Consider the following 13,746-nt stretch of genomic DNA (forward strand, 5'->3'; position numbering starts at 1 on the left):
GAATAGACTAGATTAGGAAATGTCCCCCATTGTGTTAGAAATTATTTATTATACAATTAACAGTAGGAAACGTACACAATTTCCATATATATATATATATATATATATATATATATATATATATTATATATATGTATATATATATATATATATATATATATATATGAAAGCACTGTATATATATATATATATATATATATATATATATATATATATATGAATCAACCTGAATTTATATATATATATATATATATATATATATACACAGTGTGTTCATTCAGGTGTAGCAGGTGTAGAATCTGTTGCTTCTACTGAGTTAATTTACCTCTGAGAGACATCATGCTGTGCAATATAAACTGTTCAACTACAAGTTCAACTCTGCTGCATATAAGATAATAAGATTTTATATATATATATATATATATATATATATATATATATATATATAGAAATCTTATGTGTCAAGTTGAGTTATCTGTTGTCTCTGCTGTTTTTTTCACCTTATGGAGACAATATAAACACTGAAACCATAAGTTTATCTCTGCTACATCTGTATAAAATGTGTAACTTTTCCCCTCATAAAACACTAGAATATAACACCCCTATTTATCCTAATGTACATAACCACAAAATATTAAAATGATACTGCCAGCATGTAAACCCTCTTTTGGCACCCATTCACTGCCAAGCTTATTACCAGACCTTTTGCCATGGCTTTTACTCTATTCATGCATTTCATGGAATTTCTCTGGCCACTGGCTTTGAATATGTGCACTATAAATATGAAATGTGTTTGCTTAATTATATATATATATCATTATTATATTTACTTTTTAAGTATCATTTTATTCTATTATTCTACATATAAATGACAGCCTAATTTCAATAGCAATAAATGACAATGCCATCTAAAAATTCATTGTCTAACAATTCATGTGTTTTCCTGTTAAATCAAAGTAAAAAAAAAAAATAATAATAATAATCCAAAGTGTAGATGAAGATGGCAGCACTCACCAGTACAGTAGAAAATCTTCTTTATTGAAGTGCAAACTCACATTTAGTGCAGCCGGACCAGGACGCCAAACAGAATCAGCAGCATTATTAATAATAATAATAATAATGGTAGTAAGTATATAAATGGTAATAATCTGCAAGCAGCAGTGAGCTGTGATGCCAGCCCTGGATCTTGCACTTCTGAGAACTTACCCATTTGAAGTGGTCCTGCTGAGGGGTGGCAGTGTTTTCCATGGGGTGAGGTGGGCACTGGGTAGAGGAGCAGGCTGCAGGGTGGCAGTGTTGTCCATGGGGTGAGGTGGGCACTGGGTAAAGGAGCAGGCTGCAGGGTGGCAGTGTTGTCCATGGGGTGAGGTGGGCACTGGGTAGAGGAGCAGGCTGCAGGGTGGCAGTGTTGTCCATGGGGTGAGGTGGGCACTGGGTAGAGGAGCAGGCTGCAGGGTGGCAGTGTTGTCCATGGGGTGAGGTGGGCACTGGGTAGAGGAGCAGGCTGCAGGGTGGCAGTGTTGTCCATGGGGTGAGGTGGGCACTGGGTAGAGGAGCAGGCTGCAGGGTGGCAGTGTTGTCCATGGGGTGAGGTGGGCACTGGGTAGAGGAGCAGGCTGCAGGGTGGCAGTGTTGTCCATGGGGTGAGGTGGGCACTGGGTAGAGGAGCAGGCTGCAGGGTGGCAGTGTTGTCCATGGGGTGAGGTGGGCACTGGGTAGAGGAGCAGGCTGCAGGGTGGCAGCTGATTGGGAGTGTGTGTGCTCAGCTCCCTCTATGCTCTGTACATGGCAGCTGCTCTGCAATTCATACAACTGGTAATTTGCAGTTAGGGCAAAACGTGCCCAGAAAAACAATCAGAAATGAGTGCAGACAGAGAGAGGGAGAGGGATGGCCATCACTAGCTAATTGACTTTGAAAGGCACCAAAATGCAGTTTTATTTCTTAAATAACAGCCAGCCTGGTAAATAGTTTGTTTTTCCTGCCCTGATAGATGCAGCAGGATTAAACTTTAATTCGGAATAATTAGTTGTGGTTATTGGAGTGCCGGGTAATTATATTAGTTTGATTTAGGGACCAGGCAGGGAGGGGAAGGGAAAGCTGCAGCCCTGCAAAGAATGCTTATTCTTCTAGTATTTCACCTCCTGTCACTAGCTGCTTCTTTTTCATTAGATCTTCAGGACAAGCCTCATTACAATATACAATATTCCATTTCTCAACTACTTTCCCAGCCTGCCCCAATACAATGCGGATTTACATAGTATTCTATTGCCTATATATACTTCTATATACTCCTATAACTCTCCTGCAGACACACATGGAGATATTAATCAGAAACATGCATTACCTTATTCTTGTATGATGGAACGCATTTCCTTGGTTCCATATTAAGTTTTTCTAGTGACATCAATAGGAATGGAAACGAAATCCGGTCTCTTTGCTGGGTTAAAGTTGAGTTTGGAGTTAGGGGGGACATTTTCCTATCTGGGCATGAGAACTGCGCTGAAGAAGGAGATGACGGGCAGGGCAGAGGCTGGCACGGATCGGATTGACTGGACGGGAGCTCGTGTGGACGAAATGGTCGCTAACCCCTTGCGGATGCGACGTGCACCCCCTTACAAGGAATGCCGGTGAGAGGAGACAGGACCCACCTTGCTGAGCTTCAGAGCGGCGCTCCTGTGCCCACAGAGCTTACACACATATGGTGCATGCAGCTGCCGATCAGGATCCTTTCCCTTCCCCACCAGATCTGGCAGTGCCAGGACATCTCCCCCTTTTCATTGAACACTTTCAATTAGCCTTGATCAAGTATCATAATAAGAGGAATTAATAATGCATAATTCCAAGCCAACCTGCCCATCTCCTATGTATGAGGTCCAATGTAAAATGGCAAGCATTATTTACAATGTATTTCTATGTCAACTGCAAAAACTACACTTCTTACTCCCCCACGTGGTTGTTTGCAAAACAGCATGAATGAACGCAGCCTACCAATCGGAGAGAGCAGCGCAGAGTCAATATGTCGCGGGCAACCAATGGCAGGGCAGATCGGAGACCAGGAAAGATGGGGGGGGGCGAGCGTGTAGTGTCAGTCAGCAGCCGATAAGCCAATTGTGTCGGGGATGGGCTGGGCACAGCGCTCGGGCTCGCTCTACAGGGCTGGATCTGCGGTCTAAAGCACAGAAAGCAGGGAACTTGCTGCCAGTTAACGAGTAGGAGCCATGGCTGCAACTGCTCAGTATCTGCCCAGGAATAACACATTGCCTTCCAATCCTCTCATGCATCCGGACTCCGACAGGATGCACCAGGGCACCACCTACCGAGAGGTGCAGAAGATGATGCACCAAGAATACCTGCAAGGCTTGGCCACCAACGCCGGGCACCCCATGAGCCTCACCCATCACCAGTGGTTGCCCAATCCCACCAGTGACTGGGGCAGCGGGTCTCACCTAGGTGGGCAGAACGATCACAGCAAAGCAGGCGTGCAAAGCAGCAGAGAGGACCTGAGCACCAGCTTCCACCACCACAGGACCCACCTGGTCCACCAACAGACGCCCAGCAGTCATGCCTGGGCACAGGGTGGGGGGCATCACTTGTCTCCCATGTCCCCCAGCTCCAACAGCCACCAGCCTCTGATTTACTCCCAGACCTCTTATACAAACCTGAATGGCATGCTGGGGCCCCAGGCTTCTTCTTTGCACCACAGCATGAGAGACCCCTTGCATGATGACCCGGGGGTCCATGACACTCACGTTGAGTCGCCTCCTCAGCACCTAAACCACCATCAGGACCACTCCGACGAAGACGCCCCCAGCTCCGACGACCTGGAACAGTTTGCCAAGCAGTTCAAACAGAGGAGGATCAAGCTGGGCTTCACCCAGGCAGATGTTGGCTTGGCCCTGGGCACCCTGTATGGCAACGTTTTCTCCCAAACCACCATCTGCAGGTTTGAAGCTTTGCAACTGAGTTTCAAGAACATGTGCAAACTGAAGCCCCTATTGAATAAATGGCTGGAGGAGACAGATTCCACCACAGGAAGCCCGACCAACCTCGACAAGATTGCAGCCCAGGGAAGGAAAAGGAAGAAGAGAACCTCCATTGAAGTTGGGGTGAAGGGGGCACTAGAGAACCATTTCCTAAAGTGCCCCAAACCATCAGCCCATGAGATCACCAGCCTGGCAGACAGTCTCCAGTTGGAGAAGGAGGTGGTGAGAGTTTGGTTTTGCAACAGAAGGCAGAAAGAGAAAAGGATGACCCCAGCAGGGGTTCCTCACCCCCCCATGGAGGATGTGTATTCACAAGCAGAGACCCCTCCACTCCATCACACACTGCAGACCTCCGTACAATGACTAAGAAATCTATAAAGAGAGGATGTGAGGGGGTGGGGATGAAGTAAGTACTTTTGGATTTTACAAAAGAAAATAGTTACAGGACCCCTAGAAAGAGACTGGAGGACCTTTCAGCAGAATATGAAATGAACATAGCCACCACAATAAGGCCCCTTCCCCAAATCTTTTTTTTATTTTTATTTTTTTCTTCTTTTTTATTTTATTTTTTATTTTTTTTGGTACTCCTCAGATCACCACCATCACCAGTTATTCTTGTTTCTTCTTGAAGGTAAAAGGAGAAGGGGAGGGGGATGAAACTGTGGGATAGATTGAGATTCTAAGAACTGTGAATATTTTTTATTATTAACAATGTAAATCTCCTCACAAAGTCCTTGGCAGCTCTGAATGAAAAGGTGTTATTTATTCATTAGACTCTTTAGCTCCTGAAGTGCAGTGGAAGGGAAAGATCTCTGGCATGGAAGTGGATGCTATATCAACCCCTGTTGTCTGCAACACAATAAAAATGAGCTTCATTTATTGGGTTTTATTAAAGCAAATACATATCCAAAGTTTTTATTTATCTTCTCATTTGATTCCTTTCCTATCATGTGTCTGGTTACAATGGCCTGGTAGTGTTTTTGGTGAGTAGCCTATTTATATCCAACTAGCCATTATAGGTCACCAATGGAGCAATGCTTCTTCACCCTAATTCATGATGTACTTGAATTATTTAGGCTCCTTATTAATAGTTTCACCACAACCTCTAGGGTCAGAATGCCACTTCAGTGTCTTGGTATACCATAATGCCAAAAAAATGTATTACTTTACTGTATCTGTATGATTTAGGAAATCAGGACTACACATAGCCAACTATCCACATGTCTGTATAAATCTATAACATGTAGGTTATATACTGTAAAAAAAAAAAAGGGAGTTATAAGGAAAGGGATACAAGGAGACTTGCATATTCCATTATAAAACAAATTAAAAAAAAAGAAAAAAAAAGATTTTTTTACATAATATTGTAAATATGTGTTATATGTATACATACGTATGTTTTTGAAATTTGTGTATTTTTGGTTCTGTTTTCATTCTACACACTTTTGTACAATTACTAATTTTAAGAGAATATTTTAATATTATTTCCATATAAACCTTCCCCTTTCTATTTATTTTCACATTTTTTTTGGCTGTGTAAATTACTTTGCAATATATATATTATTATTTTATTTTTTTATTTTAAATTTTTTTTTTTTTGGTTTGGTGAATTCTGTTTGTAACTTTTACAAATGTAGATTTGCAATTTACTTTTTATATTTATGTTAAAAGTAATATGGTATTACTTCCATAAAAATGAAATCCCAACAAAGCCTCGTGTCTTTTTTATTTTATTATTTTTACTTGAGTGTACAAGTCAGCCAGCTTAGTTTTTAGCTAAAACTGGAATGCATGGAATATATTGACAATAAATGTACGTTGTTTGTCAGCTTTACAATCCGTACAGTTTTGTTTATTAATGTTTTTATATTCACATATTTTATTTTATTTCCAGTTGAGGAAATATACTCATTGATTTGTCTCTTGAAAATCTTTCACCTGAAACCTATTTAGTTATCATAAATGGGGGGAAAGGTATTATGGATAATGATAAAGATGCAGGAATGTTTTGTGTTTTATTATTATTCACATAGAATTACTTGGACAGCCTATTTATACCTTTCATCACCCTAAATATACCAAAAGTAGTATATTTTCCTATTGAGTTATAATGATGATTATTATTATTATTATTTTCCTTCTGTTATTAATTTTCCTTATGAAAGATAGTAAGCTTAATATTGTCAAACATGGATATATGCCATTGTTTTGTGTTGCACTAGTAATTTGTGATGTACTACAACTTTCTGACACTACAGTGGAGTGTACAGTGGTTTTACTGTGACATATATTGTACTTTTCTATCATTCTTAATGTTCTAGTATGGGTTAAACTTTATCCTTTATATTCAAACCTACCTGAGGAAATCCTACTGAGGTGTCTGACTCATATATTTCTGATTCTATAACATAGAAATTGTATTTGTTGAATTTATACTATTGAACCAAGCCAACTATACTGCTCCTTTTTTCTGTAGTTGCTTTATTTTTACAGTTCTGTTTATTTATTTCCTTTAAAAATGTTATTGTTTATTTATTTCCACCAGTATTTTTTTTAGGAGTTTTTGTTAAATGCAGGAAAATGCTTTAATCTCTATTCTTTTTCCCATTATCAGATCCATTTTCAGAACTCTTAGGGAATTTAGCAGCCATTGTTGTCCCTTTATGTTATTGTGTTGTGTATTTACATTTATGCGTTAAACTGTCTATTTTACTAACAAATAAGCTTTACACCAGTCTAGAGATCTGAGAAAAATCTCAGAGAATTAGTATGCTTCATGAGATTCAGCAATATTAAGGAAAAAGGGAAAAAAAGAATTAGTCCTGGTACTTTCGACTTGGAAATGTGTGATTGTTCCCGGGATGTGATTGGGGATAGCTTCATGACTTGTTTAGTATGACTAATGTGTCTACCCACTGCTCCTATGATAAGGGGGCACTCTTCACTATCCACAATGGGCTGATGATTCTGTAGGCAATTAAAGGGTGAGGGAGTTGTTATAAAAATGACACTTACTGGGTCCTCAGAAGTACTAAATGCAATGCAGCGGGTAATGGGATTGGATTTAGTTTTAGAATAATGCCCCCTGTGAACACTCATCATGTATTAGGTACAGATCTTCAAGTATGGAACCAAAGTACATTGTAGTAGTTTACCCAAAAACCATCCTTATTGTGCCTATCACAATTTCGTTCATATTTTAAGGAACATCCAATGTACTGCAAAATTGGAAAATTGGCCTGTGTTTGTATATTATTTATAACAATCACATGTATCAGAAGTTGTTCATGTAGAGTGTGTGTGTGTGTGTGTGTGTGTGTGTGTGTGTGTAACCGCTACCTGTAATGAAGACCAGCTTAGATTAACTTTGGAGGGAAAAAAATACATTCACAAACAGAATTTTTTTTAAATTGTTTTATAGATCATTGACTGTAACCTGGTGCTGTCCTGAAAACATTGACATTTTCTAATATGGAAACTTTTTAGTATTTGTAACAATGGGTGCTAAGCATGTACGTTATACTATGTTTTTCGTTTTAAATAGACAATGTAATGTTACTATATGAATTTACACAATGCACATTCCCTACATCCCTTTAAACGCACTACAGTACATCATATAAATGACATGTATATATGTGGATTAATGTGATATATGTTCAGCAATCTGCCTGTGTTATAGACTCACTGTAGCTAGTTGGAAATCAATCTTATGTCCCCCGAAACAGTAGAAATGAACAATTAACACAATTCCATTATTTAGAAAGCAGATGGGTGGTATTAGCCACAGGGTGAAAATGATATAAAATCCATCTTTGGTACAGATAATTTGGTTATTGGCTAATGACTGTTCTCAGATGTCTTGAAGCTAAGTTTCTTTGGCTGGAGGTAGACACTTTCTCCTTTATCTACTCCTGTACAGACCTGAGTGTCACCAGAAGGCACTTCGTCTCTTGTTTAATAACTTCTCCAGTCATCAAATTCCATAACATTTATATAGCAATTATTATATATGCGGAATACAAAAGCAATAACGTTTTGATCCTTACTTGGCGCTACACTTTAACCTTCTGGGAATGCGTTAATTTCATGCATAACAAATTTCATTGCCCTATGCCATTAATATGTATATATATTGTGTCTATATGAATGTGTTGTGTTTAGATTAAAAGTGGGAAATAGACATGGTAAATATCCTAAATAGTTATTATGCACCTGGTTTTGCTGGCCCACTATTAGTAGTATAATTTTATCACTAATATAAATATAGATAGATATATAGGATTTATTTATATATCTCATCACATAGGATTTACACTAGATCTTGATCCTTTTCTTTTTTATTTCAGGTGTTTCTACTACACTGCAATCTTTGCAACACTAAGTTTTGGGCCATCTTTTTAGTGCCTTGCAACTTTTATGATTATGTTTGTTATGTCCCATTTGCTTAAAAAAAAAAAAAAAAAAAAAAAAATATATATATATATATATATATATATATATATATATATTTCATTATTTTACCAGCAAATTAAAATTTCACAAATTGTTCTTTTTTTACTGGTGCCGGAAAACAGCATTCCGGAATTTTTCCAGGTTTATCAAATGAGCATAAGCAAACCAATGCCTATAACCGATAACATATATTGTGTATTTTTGTTTCCTTTAACTGTAAGGTTTATTTAATTTACAGCTTTATTTTACATACAGAGTTATAACCAGCATGGTACATAGTATTCCAGTCCAGTTTGGTTGGTGGGTTGGTTGGCTGGTCAAGTGGCAATGGTTCAATAAAATTACTTTGGTTGAAATATTGTTGCATGAACAATTTAAATTCCAGTTTATAAAAATACATCAAATAATTCAGAAAAAGAATAGAACCTAAGGAATTTGATATGTTAAATTTTATCATCATAAACTGAGATACACACACAGCACAGTAAAGACAATTTATGTAACATATCAAGCATACGGCCTAGTGGGATGTTGCGTATTAAAAGACATCCTATGGCTACATTTTATATGAGACAATGGAATAACATGTTGGCTGAACTCTCTAGATCTTATGTGATGTTCATTCTCCCATGATTGGACAGAGTCAGTTGGCAAAGAAGCGCAAAGAGACACCCAAAATACATAAGGCATGCTGCCTAATATGGCGTACTCAGCATTTTCCAACAAATTGATTCTTTACACAATAAGATTACTTCACAGTCAGCAAATGTACAGATTCCTGCTTCCAAAAGGGCAGTATAGCGTAATAATGCAATGGGTTAAGCATGTGAATGGCACTCACTTGTATGGAAACCAAAGAAACGATAATCATCATCATAAGAAGACCCATAACTTGAAATGTCAATGTTATTTTCAATGATATACGTGGTTGTTTATCAAAAATAAGACTAGTACAAGACGGTATCTACATCAGCGTGCTATGAGGCAGCAAGGCCTACCTATTGGGGAACAGGGGACGTTGACAGAGGCCTACAGACTAACATGTTGTATAGATTTCCATGGATGTATGACTTGCGCCTTTGTACACTTTATATGTGGATGTATTTTAATATTGTTCCATGTTTCAATGGATAGAAGAAATGGTAGGATGCTCTGAGTCCTGCACCCTACCACAATGAATGCGTCAGCATGTAAGCTTACTTCACCAGATGACGCACACTGAGGCACAGGAGCTAAGTAGCTCTCCTTTTAAGAAATGCAAGATAAATATATCTTTCTTAAACCACCTATTTAATATTCCCAGACATGGATGAGAGAAGACTGCTCTGAAGGGAATTTAACACTCAAATTTTCTTTACAGAGGAACTTTTGTTCAGCTGCTACCTGGATCTTCATGGTCTTATATCTCGTATGGCTTGAAGGTGTTTCAGGAAAAGGAACATATTTGTCAACTGATATGTTAATGTTAAGCAAACTGTGATGGTATTTATGTATGTGTCTGTGTATTTGTACATTTCATTACACATTCCATTTATACATGTGTATTTTATCAACGTTCCATCTATAAGTATCATTACATTGAAGAAAATGCAGTTATTCTGGCCAGAAGGTATATTTTCAATAGCATGAAACAGTGGGAGGTATAGATAGAAATAGCAATGAATAGATGATAGATATATATGAGATAGATAGATGGATAGATATGAGATAGATAGATATCTAAATAGATTGGAGATAGATAGATAGATGATAGATAGATAGATAGGAGATAGATATGAGATAGATGGATAGATATGAGAGATAGATATCTAAATAGATTGGAGATAGATAGATAGAAAGATGATAGATAGATAGATAGATAGATAGATAGATAGATAGATAGATATGAGAGATAGATATCTAAATAGATTGGAGATAGATAGATAGATAGATAGATGATAGATAGATAGATATGAGAGATAGATATCTAAATAGATTGGAGATAGATAGATAGATAGATGATAGATAGATAGATAGATAGATATGAGAGATAGATAGATAGATAGATAGATATTTTCAAAATTACATATTGCTTAATAACACTGAAATTCAAGAAATAAATAATAGATAGATAGATAGATGGATAGATAGAAAAATAGATAGATAGATATTCTGTTGTTGGTTAACTATGTTATTAGGAAAATTTACCCCGAGCCATTATAGAATGAAACCACAGCCATTTATTTCTGCTGTAATATTTTTAACAAAGTGACAAGTGCCAGCCATCCAATGTAAATGACTAGTGCACACTCTCATGTACATATTCGGGGTCCACATCATTAAAATCAGCATTGTGGTGATTTCCAGCGAGGGGGGGTGTGATTAATGTTGTGCGTTATACATTCTGCAATGTTCTTCAGCAAGACATAGACTCTTACATCTGCCTGGAACTAAAAAGGAACATAGTGTGAGTATCACCATAGATGGGATGACCCTAAAGTCATCCAACATGCAAATAATGAGCCAGTTACATCTAAGACAACACCATTGAGTGTCACATTGAAGCCTGCTATGTCCACACTAACCATCAATTCATTTCGAGCATAACACCTATATCCATAGATTATCAAGACACACAAACAGTCGAGCTTATGCAATACATTCCACACCATTGTTTTCCTGTTCGAGTGAAGACTTAGTCATCCTATCTTGGACTTTAACTGAAGAATATAGGTCAAGCTGGAAAGAATGTAATGAGATGAAGACACTACTGGGGATGATATGTTGTATATACACATGAACATAGACTCAAGGAACACAACTTCTATAAAATGTTTAGCAATAATGCATGGAGCTATTTCCTAATAATCCGAATGTAAAGAGTTACTCACATATCAATCCCCCCCGTGAACAGGTCAAATGCCAAAGTTGTTGGGCCTAAACAATATTTCTTCTACTGTTTATTGCTTCTAGTTCTTTATTTTGCTTACTTGTCAAAAAGTCTGAGTGGTTAGAAAGAATGTATGGAATGGCACATAATAATGGTATTTTAAAGTTTTATCTTAAAGGAATATTTACAAATATTCTGGTAGATACAGTAAAATGCACCATCCTTTCTTAACTATTAATCATGTATACAGCACAGTAGGTGTTTATTTATAAAAGGAGAAACTACGAGGGCAAATGCACAAAATATTCAGATATGTTCATATCAATGCTAGGTAAGCAGTGATTTTCACAAAATATGTACCTGTAGGATAAGACAAAACTCTAAGAGTAGGTTTAGGCCTGAATTGCACCAATGCCTCTAATATCACAACTACAATGGCCTATTTAAGAATTGATTGACAGTCGGTAGAAATGTTCTTTTGATCATAGAGATTAGAACACCCTTAAAAATTGCAGTCTCTATGATAGATTACTAATACATTGGATTGACCAGATTCTTATAGGTCACCCATATATCTTATGTGTATAGAAGAATATCCTTAAATGACCCACGTAACACCTTGCAAACAATTTTGTGATAGTTTCTTACAGCTTATGGGAAATGTCTGTGATATATGTATAGTGATCCATTTTTGCATGACTATATGTAATGGTAACTCTACATTTATTATTCACAGGCGACACCACCCAAATGACATTGGAGATACTGGATCCAGATACTGGCTGGCTGTCACATTGGGCGATGTGAGAAAGAAGAATAAATGAGTTGGCACACCTCATCGTCTGTAGTTTTCTGTAGGAGGGCAGAGAAACCTCCTGCCTTATCTAACTGCATTATCACAATATACATAAGAGTTCAGTGGAAAAATTTCACTATATCTGTTTACTGCTCCTAATCCGCCATATCCTGATAATTATAGCATTTAGGAATACGGACTGGATCTTGTATTCTGACATAGTTCATGTCTGTTCTAGTCTCTAAGTATTATGTCCACTACTGTCTTAATAGTTGCAGGTCAGTAGATTAACACATTGTGCACTTTCTCCTACTGAATCCTTTCAGTTTCTTCCTTTTACTTTGAGTTTCTTTTTCCTTACTCTCCCAGGAGAGGACCAGTCTGCCTTTTATCTGCTCATCAATATGCTGTGTTGAATCGCGATCCACCTTCCTCCCCCTTAGCAAAGGAGAGCCGTAATTACCACCATCTAATCCTCTCCTTGGCCAGAGAGGCCTGCATTGCATTCTGGGTTAAACAGATTTAGAACACACTACAATAATATTATTCACATGCTAAATGATGCTGGGGTACAAACGGCAGAGAACAATACAAGCATTCCTGCCGAAGGCCTAAAGAAAACATATCTGGCCTACCAGCACTAAAATTTGAGGCCCTTAATATTCAGCAGTCCATATGTGGATATGCTTAAAATATATGTAACGTGCAGGGTACAAGGTACTATACATTCCGGTTATGTGCATTATGGCATTGGTCTCACTATTTAGTTTTGCCATAAAAGATCAGAAAGAAGGAAAGTGTTGCAAAGTATGATAAATACTGTCCTCACTTTTCAGCTAGAAGTTGTAGTTTTGCAACAGCTGGAGGCACACTGGTTGAAAAAAAAAACACTTACGTATAGGATAACACGATCATAATTTCTCACATTATATTTGTACACTAAGTTATCCACAGAAATGTTTACAGATAAATTGATGACATTCTGTTCTGTAGTTGTAAGACAGAACCAGCCCCAATCCTTCTGTATCCATGGATAACCGACTATTTTGTATCCAAGTCAGTGTATACTTTGCTAAGAATCAATATAAAAATGAACCCATAACTTCAAACAGGAGTCTTTTCTCCCATACGTAATTCTTTGATCCTTTTTTTCTCTGCTTTTATTCTTCTCCTAGCACTGGGTGAATGAAATGATTGATCAGAAAGGTCTATTTGGTTATAGAAGCCTTAATATGTATGTAAGCAAAAAGATGGAACAGACCCAGTTAGCGTACATTCACATGTGGCAGGGAAATGTCCCTTTCATTTGAATGGGGCTTACAGGAATTTATGTACCTGCTACAGAAAAAAAAAAACTTTCAGATGTAGGCAAGGGCGTACTTACCAAAGGGGCAGACCATGTGGCTGCTATAGGGCGTTTGGAACGATGGGGGCCCGGCCCCAGGTGGTCCTTTTCCTTTTTCTTTTTGTAAAAAAAACTGCATTGTCAACAAATGAATGGAGACGGGTATTGACCATTGGGCCATGAAAAGCAAGCGGAAGTAAAAACTAGATCTTTCTGTCCTGGGGGTAAATTTAGACACCATAATAGGGGGCCCATATGGACCTTTGCTATGAGGCCTCGCTGCTCTCCTATGTCAGT

General features: G+C 37.8%; 1 protein-coding gene and 1 long non-coding RNA gene across 3 annotated transcripts in view; one reads left to right on the forward strand and one right to left on the reverse strand.

Annotated features, from left to right (window-relative positions):
- LOC130356068 (uncharacterized) overlaps window positions 1–2,846 on the reverse strand; it is a 14,754-nt gene extending 11,908 nt beyond the window's left edge. Inside the window, exon 1 of one of the 2 annotated variants that reach the window (XR_008888767.1) lies at window positions 2,346–2,846. This is a non-coding gene — a long non-coding RNA (uncharacterized LOC130356068). Of the gene's footprint in view, window positions 1–1,206; window positions 2,294–2,345 lie in introns of those variants that run through there. The other variant, XR_008888768.1, reaches the window with a different exon arrangement.
- A 320-nt stretch (window positions 2,847–3,166) lies between these two features.
- POU3F1 (POU class 3 homeobox 1) lies at window positions 3,167–13,197 on the forward strand. Its single transcript, XM_056557094.1, has 2 exons — window positions 3,167–4,390; window positions 12,045–13,197. Exon 1 carries the CDS (start codon window positions 3,220–3,222, stop codon window positions 4,345–4,347), a length of 1,128 nt encoding a protein of 375 aa, XP_056413069.1. The 5' UTR covers window positions 3,167–3,219; the 3' UTR covers window positions 4,348–4,390; window positions 12,045–13,197.
- Window positions 13,198–13,746: the final 549 nt, after the last annotated feature.

This window comes from Hyla sarda, chromosome 2 (assembly GCF_029499605.1).
Source record: "Hyla sarda isolate aHylSar1 chromosome 2, aHylSar1.hap1, whole genome shotgun sequence".
Lineage (NCBI taxonomy): Eukaryota > Metazoa > Chordata > Amphibia > Anura > Hylidae > Hyla > Hyla sarda.